At 33.9% G+C, this 16085-nt stretch overlaps 1 protein-coding gene across 1 annotated transcript; it reads left to right on the forward strand.

Annotated features, from left to right (window-relative positions):
• The first annotated feature begins 10011 nt into the window (after positions 1–10011).
• On the forward strand, positions 10012–12973 carry LOC147558465 (putative E3 ubiquitin-protein ligase XBAT31). Its single transcript, XM_086660122.1, has 7 exons — positions 10012–10486; positions 10603–10662; positions 10777–10848; positions 10937–11058; positions 11152–11292; positions 11379–11486; positions 11960–12973. Exons 1-7 carry the CDS (start codon positions 10307–10309, stop codon positions 12603–12605), a joined length of 1329 nt encoding a protein of 442 aa, XP_086516248.1. The 5' UTR covers positions 10012–10306; the 3' UTR covers positions 12606–12973.
• The last annotated feature ends 3112 nt before the right edge of the window (positions 12974–16085 follow it).

Raw genomic sequence — 16085 nt, forward strand, 5'->3', positions numbered from 1 at the left:
TAATTTTCCTCTCTTTTAACTATAAAAAAACTAAATATCATTGTGTTTTATTTTACTATATTGAATGCCTTCTGAATCGACTCAATATGAAAAAAAATTGGTCCTACACAATAGTTCGTCATAGTTGGAAAACGATTATCTTGGACGAAATTTGTTCGAATCAACAGATTTTTGTTTGACATTATTTGAGGTTATCATACAAAATACATATGTAAATTTCATTATATTCTGAATTACATTTTTAAGGTAATTTGATTTAAAATTTTGAAAAAAAAAATTACATTTCAAATGAAAATATAAAGACAAGGGAAGAAAAAATGATACATACTTTCTAACAGACAAAATTTACATTTGATCAACATTTTAAAAGTAGATCAATATTAAAGTCCATATAATAAGATTTTTGTCTTGTTTGATTTTTAAGGCGACTGGCTATCCACAATCACATTTTTAACAGTAACATGTTTACATTTATTTTTTTTATTGTATATCAGTTACACTTTCATTTATAAATAATGGAGTTAAATATTTAAGGTAGTAGATTAAGTTTACGAAAAAAAATTTATTATAGTTTACGAAAAAAGAAACAAGGACCAAATTTTAGAGAGCAGATAATTACAAAAGGTTTGTTAAATAACAGATTAAGTTTACGAAAAAAATTAAATTATGAAAAACATACGTGTAATATAGTTTCACATGCGAAGAACTGGATTAGAGATAGGTGGCCTCAAGACTATTTTCCAATGGGCATGAACTATACTTAATATTGATGGTGGTGGGTATGCATAAGAATAAAATTTTCTTTTAATAATGGACTTTGGAGTGATGTTAAAGGGAGGTCACGTTGGAGCTTGTGGGGCTACCGATCACATGCCCCTTGGAAGCCTCGCCTCTGATTGTGGTTGGTGAGGCTACCGACAGAAATGGAGAAGTGTTGGTTCTCTCTTTGTGTGAATAACACCCAGACTTGGTCAGACTAAATTGCCCATTCAAATTATACTTGCGTGAATAAATAAATGGTTAATTCCATTTTGGCCCCCAATTTGTGACTAAGTGGTTGTTTCGGTCTCCATAAGTGTCTGACAGTTTATTTTGACCCCCTATTTTTGTCAAACATACTCAATTTGCCCTTGTGGCATTTTTGTAATTCTTTTATTATTATTTTACTTTACAGAAATTATTTCCCTTTATCATTCTCTCTCACCTTCTTCTTTTATCTCCCTCCAACAACTTCTTTCTCTCCCCCCTCCCCCTCTCTCTCTCTCTCTCTCTCCCTCTCTCTACCACCACCGCTGCCACCATTACCATCACCATGTCGTGCCGATTCGGATGTTAAGTATGCAGATCTGTTTAAACTCAAAGCCAAAATAGATCGCCACCACCACCATGTCACCACCACTTAGGGTTTTCAACTTTTGAAGGTTATAATCCCAATAATTATTAGCAATAAAATTTGAAAAGTATAAATCTTGATAGCTGTGGTGGAAGTGATTAAGTGTTGGCACTGAATTTGGGCGTTCTCGATTTACCGAGAGATGGCATTCTGTGATATAGGGCCTTCTTCAACTAAACCAAACCAATCTGACTCGACTTTTGGTTCTTCTACTACAACTTATTGTTAGGGTTATAAATGAATAAACGTAAAATTTTGTAAGCAAGTTCAAATTAATTGTCATATGCTTATAAATCATTAACTTTGAGTAAGAAAGTTCATATTAATTATTAGGGTTATAATCAACATAACCCAACTCTTGATGCAAAATTTGTTGGAATACAAACAAGCATCTTTCCAAACTTCAAATTATTCTTCTCTGGTTGGATTTTTGATTATATGATGATAATCATGAAGTTCGACCCCAATGTATTTGTTTATCTTTGAACAAATTAGGTCAAGTTTGTTTTGTTAAATAGATCCAAAATCATTTCTTATAGAAAATTCTATATAAATCTTTTGTTGTTATGGGATTTATTTGGAAGAAGAATTAAGATTGAAGATGAGATGACGGAGAGATGATGGTGGTGGCGGTGGTAAAGAGGGAAGAGAAATAGAAGGAATGCCAGAGAGAGAAAAAGTTTGAGAGAGAGACAATGACGAAATAGAGAGATAAAATGAAAAAGAAAAGATTCAGTAAAAAAAAGTTAAAAAATGCAATAAATCAATCACAAAAATACAACAAGGGCAAAATAGGTATATTTGAAAAAAAAAATAGGGCCAAAACGAACTGCCAGACACAATTGGGAGTCAAAACGAACTGTCGGACACATACGGGGGGCTAAAATGGCCAAGTGGTCACAAATTGAGAGCCAAAACGGAATTGACCCATGAATAAATGAGTGCGTGTAACTTTTCCATTAATGTAGGACTAGCAAATAAAATGTGCATTTCAAAAAAAAAAAAAAACAAATAAAATGGGCTTATTTTGCATATTATGAAGGGTGGCCCTTAACTTAAAACTAAACACAATGCGGCCGGAAAAGATAACTGAAGAACTTTGCTGTTGGAACCTTTGTTCACTAGAGAGTAAAGAGAGATTATATAAGCACCCCAAATATGACTGCTGTCACCTTGAACGCTTTTGACTTCCAAGTTGAGACTAGTTGTGGTCAATCATTAATAAATCTTCACTCTCTACTTTTAAATCGACGACCTTGACCAAAGGGTGTTGTATGGTACGGTCAAATATTTCAAGGTGGGTGGCGGCTTTGGGTAACCCTGAGTTGTTGAGCTTCTCTCTCACTTTTTATGTTATCTGTCTAATGTACGGTCTATAAATTGGTCCCTTTCTATTTTAAATTTTAGATTTCTTTGTACATGTACACTTATTGGCCCACTGTTGAGGTAACATGAAAGGCATAAGGGGAGTAATTGTTCTAGAAGACAAGGAACGAATAAGGACGAAGATTACCGTTGTGAAAATGGAAGTTGAGGTCAAATTAGAACACCTGGTTTTTCCGATAATATAGGAGTCTCTGTAACTTTCACTAATCAGAGCACAATTTGCAAATGGAAACCACAGAACCACCTATGGTCGGCTTTATGATGGTTGATATTGATGGGTCTTTGCGAAATGCTAGAGGTGGCTATGGTGATACAGTTCGAGGTTATTATGGAAATGTGCACGGTGGAGTGGTTGGAACTACAAATTCGATAACAATAACATTGCATGAGTTGCAAGGGATTGAGGTTGGACTCAAGCTCGCAAGTTGCAATTAATCTCCTAAGTTTTCAAAAATTCAAATTTGATGGGATTCTAAAACGGTCGTGTTGTATTTCAGTTCTAACCGAACTAAACATCCATGGCAGTACTGGTGTATATGGAGGAAAATCGTTCGGCTTAAAGAGTCTTTTGAGTACTTCACGATTTAACACATCTACAGGAAAACGAACGGGGCACGCGTTACGTCTAATTATTGTTTAATACATATTGTACAATTTTCTACGTGTCTGTCTATCAAATTTAAAGTAGGTAAATCTACCTAACAAATGTATCTAACTAGCAAATGTTGAGTTAACTCATTCTCTTGTTTTCTTGCTTGCATTTGTGGAAGTTGCACCCATCACCCCCACCAGATTGTGAATGATAGTTAACATCTTTGGGCTTGATAATGACATTTGTAATCGGATTCTAAGATAAATTGAGTTATCAATAGTAAGTCGAGAATCGGTGGAATCTAAACCATGTCGAAAGAAATTATTGATTACAAGCAAAATTTTAGTAGTTGGGACAAAGTTTTGATCATTTTGGATGGTTTTTTTTTTTAAAAATTCTTTTTTTTTTTTTTTACTTGTAATCTAAGTCTTAAGCGAATTGATATACTGATGAATGTTTTTGAAGGAAAATACAAAAGACAAGAGAAGATATCATGCCAATATTGATTTTTTATAAATTGGCTAGGGCCCTTGGTTGGTGTTATCAATAAGATAAAGTAATTTTGGTGGAAAATATTATTTCTCTTATGCCAAAATTAATATTTATTGATTGAATTATTGAAGAAATTGATATAGGTGTCAATGATGACTAACAAATGAAATGACCCATTCGTTCAACAAAAAAACAAATGACCCATGGAGTATTATTTTGATTTCAGTCAGTCCCACATGTTCCCTTCCAATTTCATCTTGAATAGATTAAAAGTCAGAGCAACTAATGCAATTAGACAACAATATTGAAATAATTATAGTAGTGACATTTTTAACCACTAACTTTAAATATATGGGAATGGGAACTTAAAAAATAATTATAGTGGTGACTTTTTTTTTTCTAACATTTGAAATTCCAAAGAAAATGAGAAAATATAAATAATAAATGTAACATGAGAACATTAGTTAGTTTTTTTTTTTTGTTAATAAAATACATTAAATAAACTCAGAGTAGAACACTATTACAGTACTTATTAACTAAAAAAGATGGAACAACTTTCCATAACTTAGACGAATTCTTTTTTCTAGCCCATTTAGCCACTTTGTCTGCATTATCATTCAGCTACCTATTGGTGTAGTTGAATTAGACCCTATCCAATCTTCTTGCAGCTTCCTTGATCTTCTTGATATGAATATTAGAGTACCAGTGGATGGTATGCTTCTGATTATTGAGGTGGTTGATGAGATTAATATTATCACGTTCGATAATAATATTCTTGTGATTGTTATGATTAGCCCAGAGGAGTCCATGTAAAATCGCAACAGCTTCACCTTCTTCACTGTTTCTCGCTTTCTCCGAAGATGCAAAGGAACCAAGAAATCTGGCTTCATCATTATGAGCAATGAGGCCAATCCCAATTTGCTCTGTAACATAGATGAAAGAGGCATCTACATTGATTTTGATGTAAGGGTCTACAGGAGGTTTCCATTTAGATGAGTTATTTCTATTCTTTTCTACTAACTTTTCAGGAAAGCTCTTAATGTTAGTTATGACAGAGTTGGTTTCCGAAATGATCTGTTGGAAGCAATTATCACATCTCATTTTCCAGATAAACCAAAGAATCGTCGCAAAGTGGGATCCATTAACGGTTGTGGTTTTCTGAGGTGAGTTCTGCCAAGAGAAAATCCAATCTATTATCGAACTAATGTTTTCTGTGATAACATTAAAGTAGAACCAAATGTTCTTCGCTATGGGACAATGTAACAGTGCATGTTCCATAGTTTCCTGAGTAGGACATTTTGTGCATAGAAAGTCATTACCTATATATTTGCCAATACGATTTTTAACTGGTAAAGCTTTAGTGCAAATTTTCCAGATAAAAAGTTGTATACGTGGTATGGTGGGGATCGACCAAATGAAATTCCAGTTATAGGGGGTATTAGGGGTAGAGCTGATGTTATTTCTCAGGTGATTATACATGGACTTAACTGTGAATTTCCCTGATGTCGAAAGTTTCCATCTAATATGATCATTTCCACTACTATCTATGGGGATAGTTTTAATTAGATTGCTCGTAGCCACATCAAACGTTTCTGCTAGAATATTTTCATTCCACCCATCATTCGAAATGAGCTGAGAGACCTTGATAAGGCTCGAGTTATTATCATTATGGAGAGGAGGTTGAAGATCTGGAATCCAACTGTCATTCCAGATATTGACCTCTGTACCTGAGTGAATTTCCCAACAGGTCAGATCTTGAACCTGGTTGTAGACTTTATTAATATTCTTCCAAATCCAAGAGTGGTGATTTTTACTACGACCTGGAGTACATTAGTTAGCTAATAAGTTGAAAGGAATCAAAGATAGTCCCATGTCACCTTGGTAACTAGAAGCATGTTCACTTATAATTTCTTGGGTTATTTTCCTAATGGCCCCCAATTTTGTGATCAGCTTCCCGCCTGGCCCCCTACTTTACGAGAAATACCCATATGGCCTCTTATTTCCGTTAACTTTAACTTTCCGTCACTCTCTCTCCTCCATCTCCTTTTCTCTCTCTGCCATGTCACGCCACCTCATCTGTTACGCCACCTCATCACCTTCTCCAGCAGAGGTCGCCGACCGGTCAAATTTTCGGCCGGCGACCTTCAAACTAAAAAAAAAAAATATATATTTTTTTATTTCTCTCTCCTCTCTCTCTCTCTCTAAGAACTCCGACGAAGGACCTTCGCCGGAGTTCTTAGAGAGAGAGAGAGAGAGAGAAAAAATAAAAAAAAAATCCTCTCTTCAAATTCATTTTGCAGGATTTGCAAGAAGTGGATACCATATGGTAAGGTTGGATGGTTGGGAGAAGATGAAGTCATCAACCCTGGGTTAGAGTGGTTACCAAGCCGAGTTCCACAACACTCTAGTCTTGGTTTTACGTTCGACAGAAATATTACATTACTAATTATCTTAGAAATAAAAAATAAATGAGGGATGAGCAAATATTAAGTCAAACTAGTTACAAATAGTCATTCAATAAATAATAGTCATTCAATACGTACAATGGGGTTTATTTTATGTCAGACACAAAATTTAGTCAGAATTTTCATTTAAGCGAATCAGAAGTACGATTTAAATAAAAAACAAAATGTTTTGACTAACTGGAGTCAATTAGACTGCGAATCAGATTTCAGTCCTGGTTCTGAAAAGAATACACACCACTTTATTCCTGTAGAAAGAAACTGTTTTGGTCAATAGTGCACAAACACAATATTGAACTCAAACTAATGGGCACAACTGAAATTTTGGTAAGATTAATAAACGACGGCTCAAAACTCGAATGTACCGAAGATTTTCAAAATTTGAAAAGTTGTTGAATTTTTATTGACTGAATTTAACACCTAAAACAATAGATGAAGCCTTTTGTATAATACTATTGTTTTTAAATCATATACAACTTCTAACTAATGTCAACAGCCTTTGGTTGGAGTGATAAGAGGTATAGTCTTCCATCCTAGAGGTCAAGGATTCGAGACACGCTGAACAAATAAAAAAAAACTTCTAACTAATAGAATTTCTAGAAACAAAATTGCAAAAAGCTCGCAAAAACAGAAAACTAACGAAAGATAGAAACAATCCTAAACAATGCCTTTTTGAGCACTAAAACAATTTAATTTTACTCTGAATGTGGTCACTCACTGAATCACTGTTTCAAACTTCACGCGATCTCGCACCGAAAGCTTCAAATTTAACATTTTAATCCTATTTCTTTTATTCTTGGTTGTTTCTCAGCCAATATCTCTGCATCACTAATGTGGTAGATGCAGGTATATTATTTGTAGAGCATCAAGAAAATATAAAAACTATTGTTTCCGGACAGCACGTGAACTCAAGCATATACATACATTGCAGTTGCACGTACATGAATCAAACAAACAATTTAGTAAATATTTTTATCAATTCATTTAAATAATCAATTCTCAAAACCAGATTTTACGGTTTATTTATCCTCACATGAACATATCTCATGTTTCTATTATGGATCTGAACACTTCATCTTTTTATATATTTTTTAACATGGTGCATTTGTTTTCCTGATTGAACACAACAAAACCCACATGGGCCTCATTGAGAAGATAAACATGAGGTTTGTGGTTCCTTAATACAAAACGCTTAATACATTATCACGTATGAGTTATAACACATCTTACTTATTAGGCTATTGTTTTCTATCGGAGTTTATATCTAAATATCTAATAAGAAAATTGATTTCAGATAAATTTTAGGGTATTTGTTTTTGTAATTTAGATTTTCTTTATCTAAGTCTTATTCTATATTGTAAAACAAGTTTGAACTAAAAGATTACTTTGTAAAATAAGTTAAATATATAAGAATTAAACTCGTCCTAGTTGGACAAAAAAAGTGTGAGTCATATTGGAACTGACATAAACACAATGTAATATTCTTTTTAACAAATAAAATTGAAAAGATACACTTTATACCTTTTCCACCTTTTCATGTTTGAGAAAATTAACTAAGAATAAATGAATAGGCAATTGCCTACCTTTTTTTTTTTTCTGTTATTCTTCTTTTGGAAGTCGACTACGATTTATGTAAGTCGTTACATTTAGCACTTGATACCTTTTCTTTGTTGAAATAGGTAATTGCCTACCTAAAATGACAAAAGAAACCCCTTAGGCGCCCCTTACGATAAATAGTTAGTTAACGTTTTACCCATCAGAAAAGATAATGAGATTGCCCATACATTACATTGCACTTTTAGGGCATATAAAATCTTTAATGGGGCTTTTTTTTTTTAATATAAGGTTTAGCTGTAAACAAGTACATAAGAAATTGTAGTTTTTTTTTTGTTGGGAAAGAAATTGTAGTTGGGAATTGTTTATATTTAGCCGACAAATTTGAATATGAGGAAACAAATATGAATAAAAAGTCTTTTTTATTCTTAAAAGAAGGAATCAAGAAAACAAAAGTAGAAAAAGGCAAACACCAGCCAATGGGTATAAGAAAATTTGTATTGGTAAGTCAAAAGATACAAATTAATCATAAAAATAAAGTCACACGAAATTAAAAAAAAAAAAATCAAATCAATACATTAAAAGAATTGAAAAATCCATTCCAAAATAGATATAAAAGAACTCATCCCGGCTGCACCACTTTTTGTTTACCTACATTTCTCGTCTTTCACAAGAAATCAATTGTTCGACATCTATATGTACAGTTACAAATTGATCATTTTTCAATAAAATTTTGGAACACTATACCAAAAGTAAACCTAATTTAATTATTAGTTATTTGAAATCCAGACAGTTTAATCTATCGAAAAACTGATCTCAAAATTCAATTACTTTTGTCTTAAAAGTAAAAAATGAAAAATAAAAATAGGTTTGATTATAACTTGTTAATTACGAAAAGGATCTTATAGTTAGTAATTTTCATCCAACTGCATGATTAACAAACTATACTAATGTAGGTGACACACAGAATATTTAATAAATAGATTAAGAAACCCATATATTATTAATAAGTTGATTTAGTTTACACGCTTGGATCAATTTTAACCTCTCATTTTCAAACAAGTCTTTTACATTTAAATTAGGTGGTAGCGTAAAGGTCTCATATTCAGATTCTATTCATGACATCAGGGAATCTAATTAAATTAAAGAAAAGTAATTTAAGCACCTCAAAGCGTACAAATATCCTACAACTATTTGTCTACATAACGGGAGTATTATGCTATTATTTCCCGTTCTTTATAAACATTGAAGTTGAAGACGTCTCAAATATTTTATACTGGGCAACCACTGATACACTAGCACCACTCTTTCGTCGACAACTTGCCTAGTTGTGAGCATTCTTTTTGCGGTGGAAGATAGTTACAATTGTGCCCACTATTTATATGTTTACATTATTTATTAATTAAAAAGATATCAATAGAATAACATGTTGTTTTAGTAATGGACATGTGAAAAAGTCTACCTCTTTGTATTTAGATTTCACCTCATAAAACATTTCATCAACCTCATTTGATCAAACAACTAGAATATGAAATTTCAAAATTGCAAATCCTCTTAATACATCCGTTAGTCAAAGAAGATTTGAAGTCGAAAACCAAGGCAAAGGTCATAACCCAATCCAAACAACTTGTATACTCAACCGTTTTTTTTTAGAGAAAAGAGGTAAGAATGTGTGAGAGGAGTCCACTGAAAAACGTTCATCTATTAATCAAGAATATAATGTTTAGGCAGGTATAGAATAGGAGCCTTTCGAATGGGATTAGATCTTGGCACTTCCATGGTTTGGTATAATCTTAATTTACTATTATAATAATGGGCATGATACTTTTATATTTCAAAATATATTGCATCTGATCAGTAGGAGGCTAGGAGCCCATAAAACTGTGAAAGAACATGAGTTATTTAACGGCCGAGATCTCTGCTTAAAAACCGGATTTCACTGATCTCTGCTGACGTAGCTACTCCATTGATGTCCTCGATTACCCAAATCACACACATCTCAAGAAACTACCATCAATGATGTGCAAATTGTAAGGTCAAAAAGTTAGGTCGTAACTGTAGATGTACGACCTAGTTGGACATCATCACTTTCATAAAAAAACATATAAAAATCCATTTTTTTTCCTGATTATATGTTCCCGGAAATATCTTAATTGGTACCCGAAAGTCTCACGGTCAGATGCCTTGTACACACGGGCAGCTCCAAAATCCCAACTCTTTCTCTCTCTCTCTAAAACTCCTTCTACTTTCTCTCTCTCTAACTCATCGCATTCATACTTAATTAGTGTTGTTGTTCTTGTTCCTTTCTTCTTCATTAGCCATTATCGACGCCACCCTCTCTGTGTGGAGGAAGGTGGCGAACGATAAGGGCGGAAGAAGAAGAAGTGAGAATTTCCAACTTCTAATCACTTTGAAGTGATCAGAATCATGGGTCAGTCACTGAGTTGCAGAGCGAGTCTTGAAGATGTTTTATTCAAAGCGATTCAAGTTGGTGATATTGAATCGGTTAAGCTTCTCTTAAACAGAGATCCAAGTCTATTGGATCAAACCACTGTCTATGATAAGCTCTCCCCACTTCATATTGCAGCTGCCAATGGCCGACTCGAGGTATTCATCTTCTTCTTTATAAATTTTGGTTTTTTTTTTAATTTTTGTGGGTTTCCAATAATGGGTATCTCTGATTCTGATTGAATTTGTGTTTTTCTTTGGTGGGTACTTGGTAGATTCTTTCATTGATATTGGATCAATCGGTAAACCCAGATATTGTGAATCGTTATAAACAGGTACCTAAATTATTTCATTTGATGTTTCATTTGAAAGGATTAGGGTAGAAATTTGATTTTTCTTATCCTCTGGTGCTCTGGTTTAATCATATTTTGATTTTGTTGTTTGTTTAGAGTCCACTTATGTTGGCAGCAATGCATGGGAAGATCTCCTGCATGAAAAAGCTACTGGAAGCTGGAGCAAATGTAAAAAACCCTAATTGTCTTCTCATTTTAATTAGATTCTGAATAAAGATCTGATTTTGATTATGGGTTTTCTTTTCTTGAATCTTAGATTTTGATGTTTGATTCTGTTAATGGAAGAACTTGCTTGCATTATGCTGCTTATTATGGTCACTCAGAGTGCTTACAAGCCATTCTTTCAGCTGCCCATTCTTCCCCTGTTTCAAATTCATGGTGGGTATTGATTTCTCATATTAGGGTTTCTGTGGTTAATGTTAAGATCTCGTAGAAACTTAATGTCCTTTCATGTATTTGATGAAATGACAGGGGTTTCACTCGATTTGTTAATGTTAGAGATGATAATGGAGCAACTCCATTGCACTTAGCCGCTAGGCAAAGACAGCCCGATTGTGTTCATATTCTGTTAAACAATGGAGGTCTTGTCTGTGCTTCGACTGGCGGTCATGGGTACCTATTAGATCTTCTATTTCTTAAATTCATCGAAGAATTTCACAAATCCTAATCGGATCAAGTATTTCCCCTCGTAACTACAGATGCTTAGGGAGCACACCACTTCACTTGGCAGCTCGAGGAGGTTCTTTGGATTGTATTCGAGCACTTCTTGCCTGGGGAGCAGATCGACTTCAAAGAGATGCAACTGGGTATATAATCTCAACAACGATTTGTTTTTTCTCCAATTATTGAGGTTGCTAGATATTTGAACTGTATTAGAATCTAGTTAAGGAATTCACCGAAATTTTCATAAACATTGCTCAATATGATTTAGTCAAATTGATCAATAATTACTTGATCTAATTACTATACCCCTTTTCTCTCCGAATGGAATTTCGCGATCGTTGATAGGTTAAGTCCAGATTGAAGCTTATATGGAATAAGACCTAGAGTTACTCTTAAGGGCTAGACAAGTATCGTGTGAGGAATTGTGTAAAGGGGGACGGTTTATATGAGTTAATTTGGTAGATGGATTTGCCTGAGTTATTAGTGTAACTCCGAAAATTACCGAAGATTAGCTACACATACAGTGACATAGGGGATTCCTAAACTCATAAAGCTTAAGTTGGGATAATTGTTTTATGTTGGTTGCTAAATTCATAAAATTCGGTTTTGACTGCAGGAGAATCCCATATGTGGTAGCGCTTAAGCATAGACACGGAGCATGTGCAGCTCTATTGGATCCATCTTCAGCAGAGCCTCTTGTTTGGCCATCTCCATTGAAGTTCATCAGTGAGCTTAACCCAGAGGCAAAGCTCCTACTAGAAACGGCTCTAATGGAAGCTAACAAAGAGAGAGAGAAGACTAGTCTGAAGGGTACATCATACTCACCATCCTCTCCGTCAGTTTCTGATTCCGGGGTTGACGACGATATCTCTGAGATAAGCGACAACGAACTATGTTGCATTTGCTTCGATCAAGTCTGCACGATCGAGGTTCAAGATTGTGGCCACCAGATGTGTGCAAATTGCACATTAGCCTTGTGCTGTCACAACAAGCCTAATCCTACTACTTCAATTGCTCCTATCCCAATCTGTCCCTTTTGCAGAAGCAACATCGGGAAACTTGTAGTTGCCAAAAACAAGATCGAAAATGACATAGATAAAGACATAAATGCCAAGCTAAGGAAGCATAGAAAATCACAGAACTTGAGTGAGGGAAGTAGTAGCTTTAAGGGTATATCAGGTATGGGTTCATTTGGAAGATTAGGCGGTCGAAATTCAGGAAGGATTGCATCTGAAAATGTGATAGTCGACGATAAACCTTGAGATAAGATCAAATGGGATTTTGGGTTTCATGTAAAAAAGTTAAACTTCGCTTGTTGCTATGTAGATTTTTGGCACTGGAAAAGGAAGCAAAAGGAGGAAGGAAACCTTAATGCGTTTCCTTTTTCGTGAAAATGTATGAAGATTTGCACGCTTAAAATGTGTGTATTTATCAAGTGAGTTATTGGATTTGGGTTTAAAGATTAGGGTTTATGCTAGATTTGGGTATCCTCTGTAGATGGTTTGTTATTCTCTAATTCAGAGAATTGTTGCTATTGAGTTTGAATTTGTGAGGTCTGAATATTGTAAGGGTTGAGAAAATGTAATGTTCTATTTTTAATTGAAAATTGATCATATCTTACTTCCCTGAATATGTATCAAATTGTCTTAATATGAGCCACTTCGTTCTTGCGTGTAACGATTGTTTCTCCATTGACAATTTCATGGTACTGGTTACTCTTTTTGACCTATTGCTTTCAACAAAAAAAAAAAAAGAAAAAAACTTAAGTAGTTGTCTAGTTAGCTCCCCTACCCTCAACAACACGCAAATAATGACGAGTAAAACTAATCCACCAGATATTGGGAGGCATTTTATCCTCGGAAATTTTAGAGGCGCTCCTTTCAAACTGGCGGCCCCATCATGCCCCCTTCCCGAGGCCGAAGCTAGGGCCTCCTGTAAGTGTTAATGACGCCTCCTGTAAGTGTTAAAGACGCCTCCTTCCCTCACAAACTCCCCTTGAATTTTTTGCTCTTCAACATATTTACCTTGAAACCTAATACACATATATGTATATTAACGATGATACTATTCCTTGACTAGCTGCCCGACCCTAGGGGCTAGGGCCACAAGTTAGTTGGCCAGCCTGGGTCGACCGAGCATCTAAAGAAGGTTACTCGACTCGACCCATTCAAGACTGCTAACTCAACTCATCCGCCTAGCATAGGCAAGACTGTCGGACATAATAATATTACTATAGCAACAGTAGTTAAAGTTTATGAAATTGCATACTTTCTTTTGACTCCAAAAAATAATGAAGAAAACCTTTTTGGTTGAACTCTTGACATATCGACAAAATTCGTAAATTTCTTCTGTTAGTTGTTGGGTTCTCAAAATCTGTTTCCTCTTGTATAGAAAATAAAGACCAAAAAAATTTGCATAAGACATTTATACATTATTGATCATCTTATACATTGATATGTATGTATAACAAATCCACTTTTTCTAGTGTTATAAGTGCTAGGGTTTTTTTTGATCTTCTCAAAAAACTTTTCCAACTTTATTCATATCAGATTTGCAACTTTTATAATCATCATCATCATCCATAACAAACAAAACACATGAGAAAAAGTTAAGATGAGAATATCCCAAACTAAAGAAGCTAACTAAGAGGAAGTTCAAAGTAGAGAAAGAGGATTAATTGAAAATCACCCCTACTAATAACACAATTAGGTTACTTAATTAACATAAGAAACTACCTGGTAATTGAAAATTAAGATACTAATTGAGAATTAACAAAGTTGATTTCTAACTTTCTTCTAACAACCAAATTTAGCAACAAGTTGTTGAGTAAAACTACAATTCAATCTTTTCAGAAGCATTAATCTTTAATAATTCGCCACGAATCTTCTTCAAAGATTTTTTCCTTTTCATAGTCATCTTCATTATTGATGGGTATAATTTATCTTTTCTTGGTGCAGGTGGACATTGTTTAGGAATCAATGGAATTCTTTTATCAGGAGATGTTGGTGTTCGAAATCCATCGTCGTCTTCATCCTTGAACTCACCAAGAACTAATGTTGTTAATGGTCTTACATGATGACTTTTCTCAATGATTTCTCTTTCTTCATCAACCTTATTAAACCCTTTAACTTCATGATAAACTCCATCTTCTTCTTCTTCTTCTTCGCGACCAAGCTGATGAAATTCGCCATTGTTATGATCTTCTGAGGTAGAACTTCCACATTCTTCTGATAATTCAACCATGGGTCTTACTAAAATCTGTAATTCAATAGGTTTTTGATCTTTCTCACCCATAATTAACAAGTTAGTAGAATTTAACAGAACAAGAAGGTTTTTGGGTTTGCTCTGTTTTTTTTGTGACTTTTCTAATGGGAGTTTGTATATAAAATAATGAAGAGTTAAGGAGGTTTTGAAAAATTTAGAAACCCTTCTTTAGTAACTTTCTCTCTCTGAATTTACTAAAACTCTTCTTATTTTTCTCTAACTTGGATTCCTAACAGTTTTAAAGTCTTACTTTTTTTCTTTTTCAGATTTGTTGGAAATTTGATGCATCATGATGCTATTTGGGGACCATTTAATTTCTAAAATATCAAAATTATTTTGAACTTTTTTTAAGAGAAGAGGAAACTATTTAGTTTTCTCGATTAATGTTTAAACCGGTTCAAAATTGAGCTGGATTTGAATTTAGTAACTGATGAGAATAGAAGTTGGAGAAGGTAGTTGAGTTTTAGCAACGAAAGAAGACCGTTGCGAAATTTCAAGATATTGCAACATCAATACTGTCGCCTTTTTGTTTACTAAATCTCCATTTTATGGAATTTGAATTCAAACCTCATAAGAGTAGTTTTACAATGTGGTTAAGTTTTAGCAACAAGAACCGTCACAAACTTTCTAAGTATTGTAATTGAGAAATTTTGACGCTTTTGTGTATAGAATATCAATTGTTTTGATGATTTTGAGATGGACATTGGTCGATGTTAAACATATATGCCTTACTTCTTAACAAGTTATTTCTTGGAAAAATTCCACTTAACCGTACATATGATCATATGGATGATATCATATTATATACAGTTAAACATTTATAGGGTACACCGTACTGTTTGGAGTATTTCAATTTCTTTCTCTAATAATTCGAGCTAGAAGTCTATGATACCCTTTCAACAAAAAGAATATGCATGGTCCCATATAGATCGAACCATTGCCAACATCAATCGATAGATAAGACATGGATAGGACTGTGCACCATCACTTGTCATAGAAAAAAAAAGTAACTTTATCCCGTCCTTGTTATCAAATTGGGCTCTTCCAAACCCACTTAAAAATTTCGTTGAGGAATACTGCAGTGTGTATTAACCATTCTTTCGGATCATTTATCACATCAAGCTTATTTCTTGACTTGTTGGCATACTTTTTTTTTTCTTTGATCTATAAGGACAACGAGAGAAAGTAATTACAATTAACCGTAGAAGAATAGTTAATTTGTATAGACTTAGTCTATACCAATTAACTATATACTAATTTGCACTCATTTATTTAAAGGTACCAAAAACTATATACTAATTAGTATACGAATAGACAACAAACTAAAACCTACTAAAGTGATTCCAATGGGAAACATAGTAGATTCTTTTGGAATACGATCGAACTAATTAGCTCCTTTGCTAACTCTAAAACATACTACATTATTTGCTACGTACGAGTTAAGTTTTGAGTCCAGAGGAGGGGACCATTTTGTTGGA

This window comes from Eschscholzia californica, unplaced genomic scaffold (genome assembly GCF_041429995.1).
Source record: "Eschscholzia californica isolate CP2 unplaced genomic scaffold, dmEscCali1.0.p SCAF_2, whole genome shotgun sequence".
In the NCBI taxonomy this organism is placed as follows: Eukaryota; Viridiplantae; Streptophyta; class Magnoliopsida; order Ranunculales; family Papaveraceae; genus Eschscholzia; species Eschscholzia californica.

Excerpts from the sequence above, each read along its gene's own strand:
- LOC147558465 (XM_086660122.1), top strand. The coding sequence starts at position 10,307 with ATGGGTCAGTCACTGAGTTGCAGAGCGAGTCTTGAAGATGTTTTATTC. Across the intron at positions 10,663-10,776 it reads TTGTGAATCGTTATAAACAG|AGTCCACTTATGTTGGCAGC; the intron begins GTACCTAAATTA and ends TTGTTTGTTTAG. Across the intron at positions 11,293-11,378 it reads GCTTCGACTGGCGGTCATGG|ATGCTTAGGGAGCACACCAC; the intron begins GTACCTATTAGA and ends TCGTAACTACAG.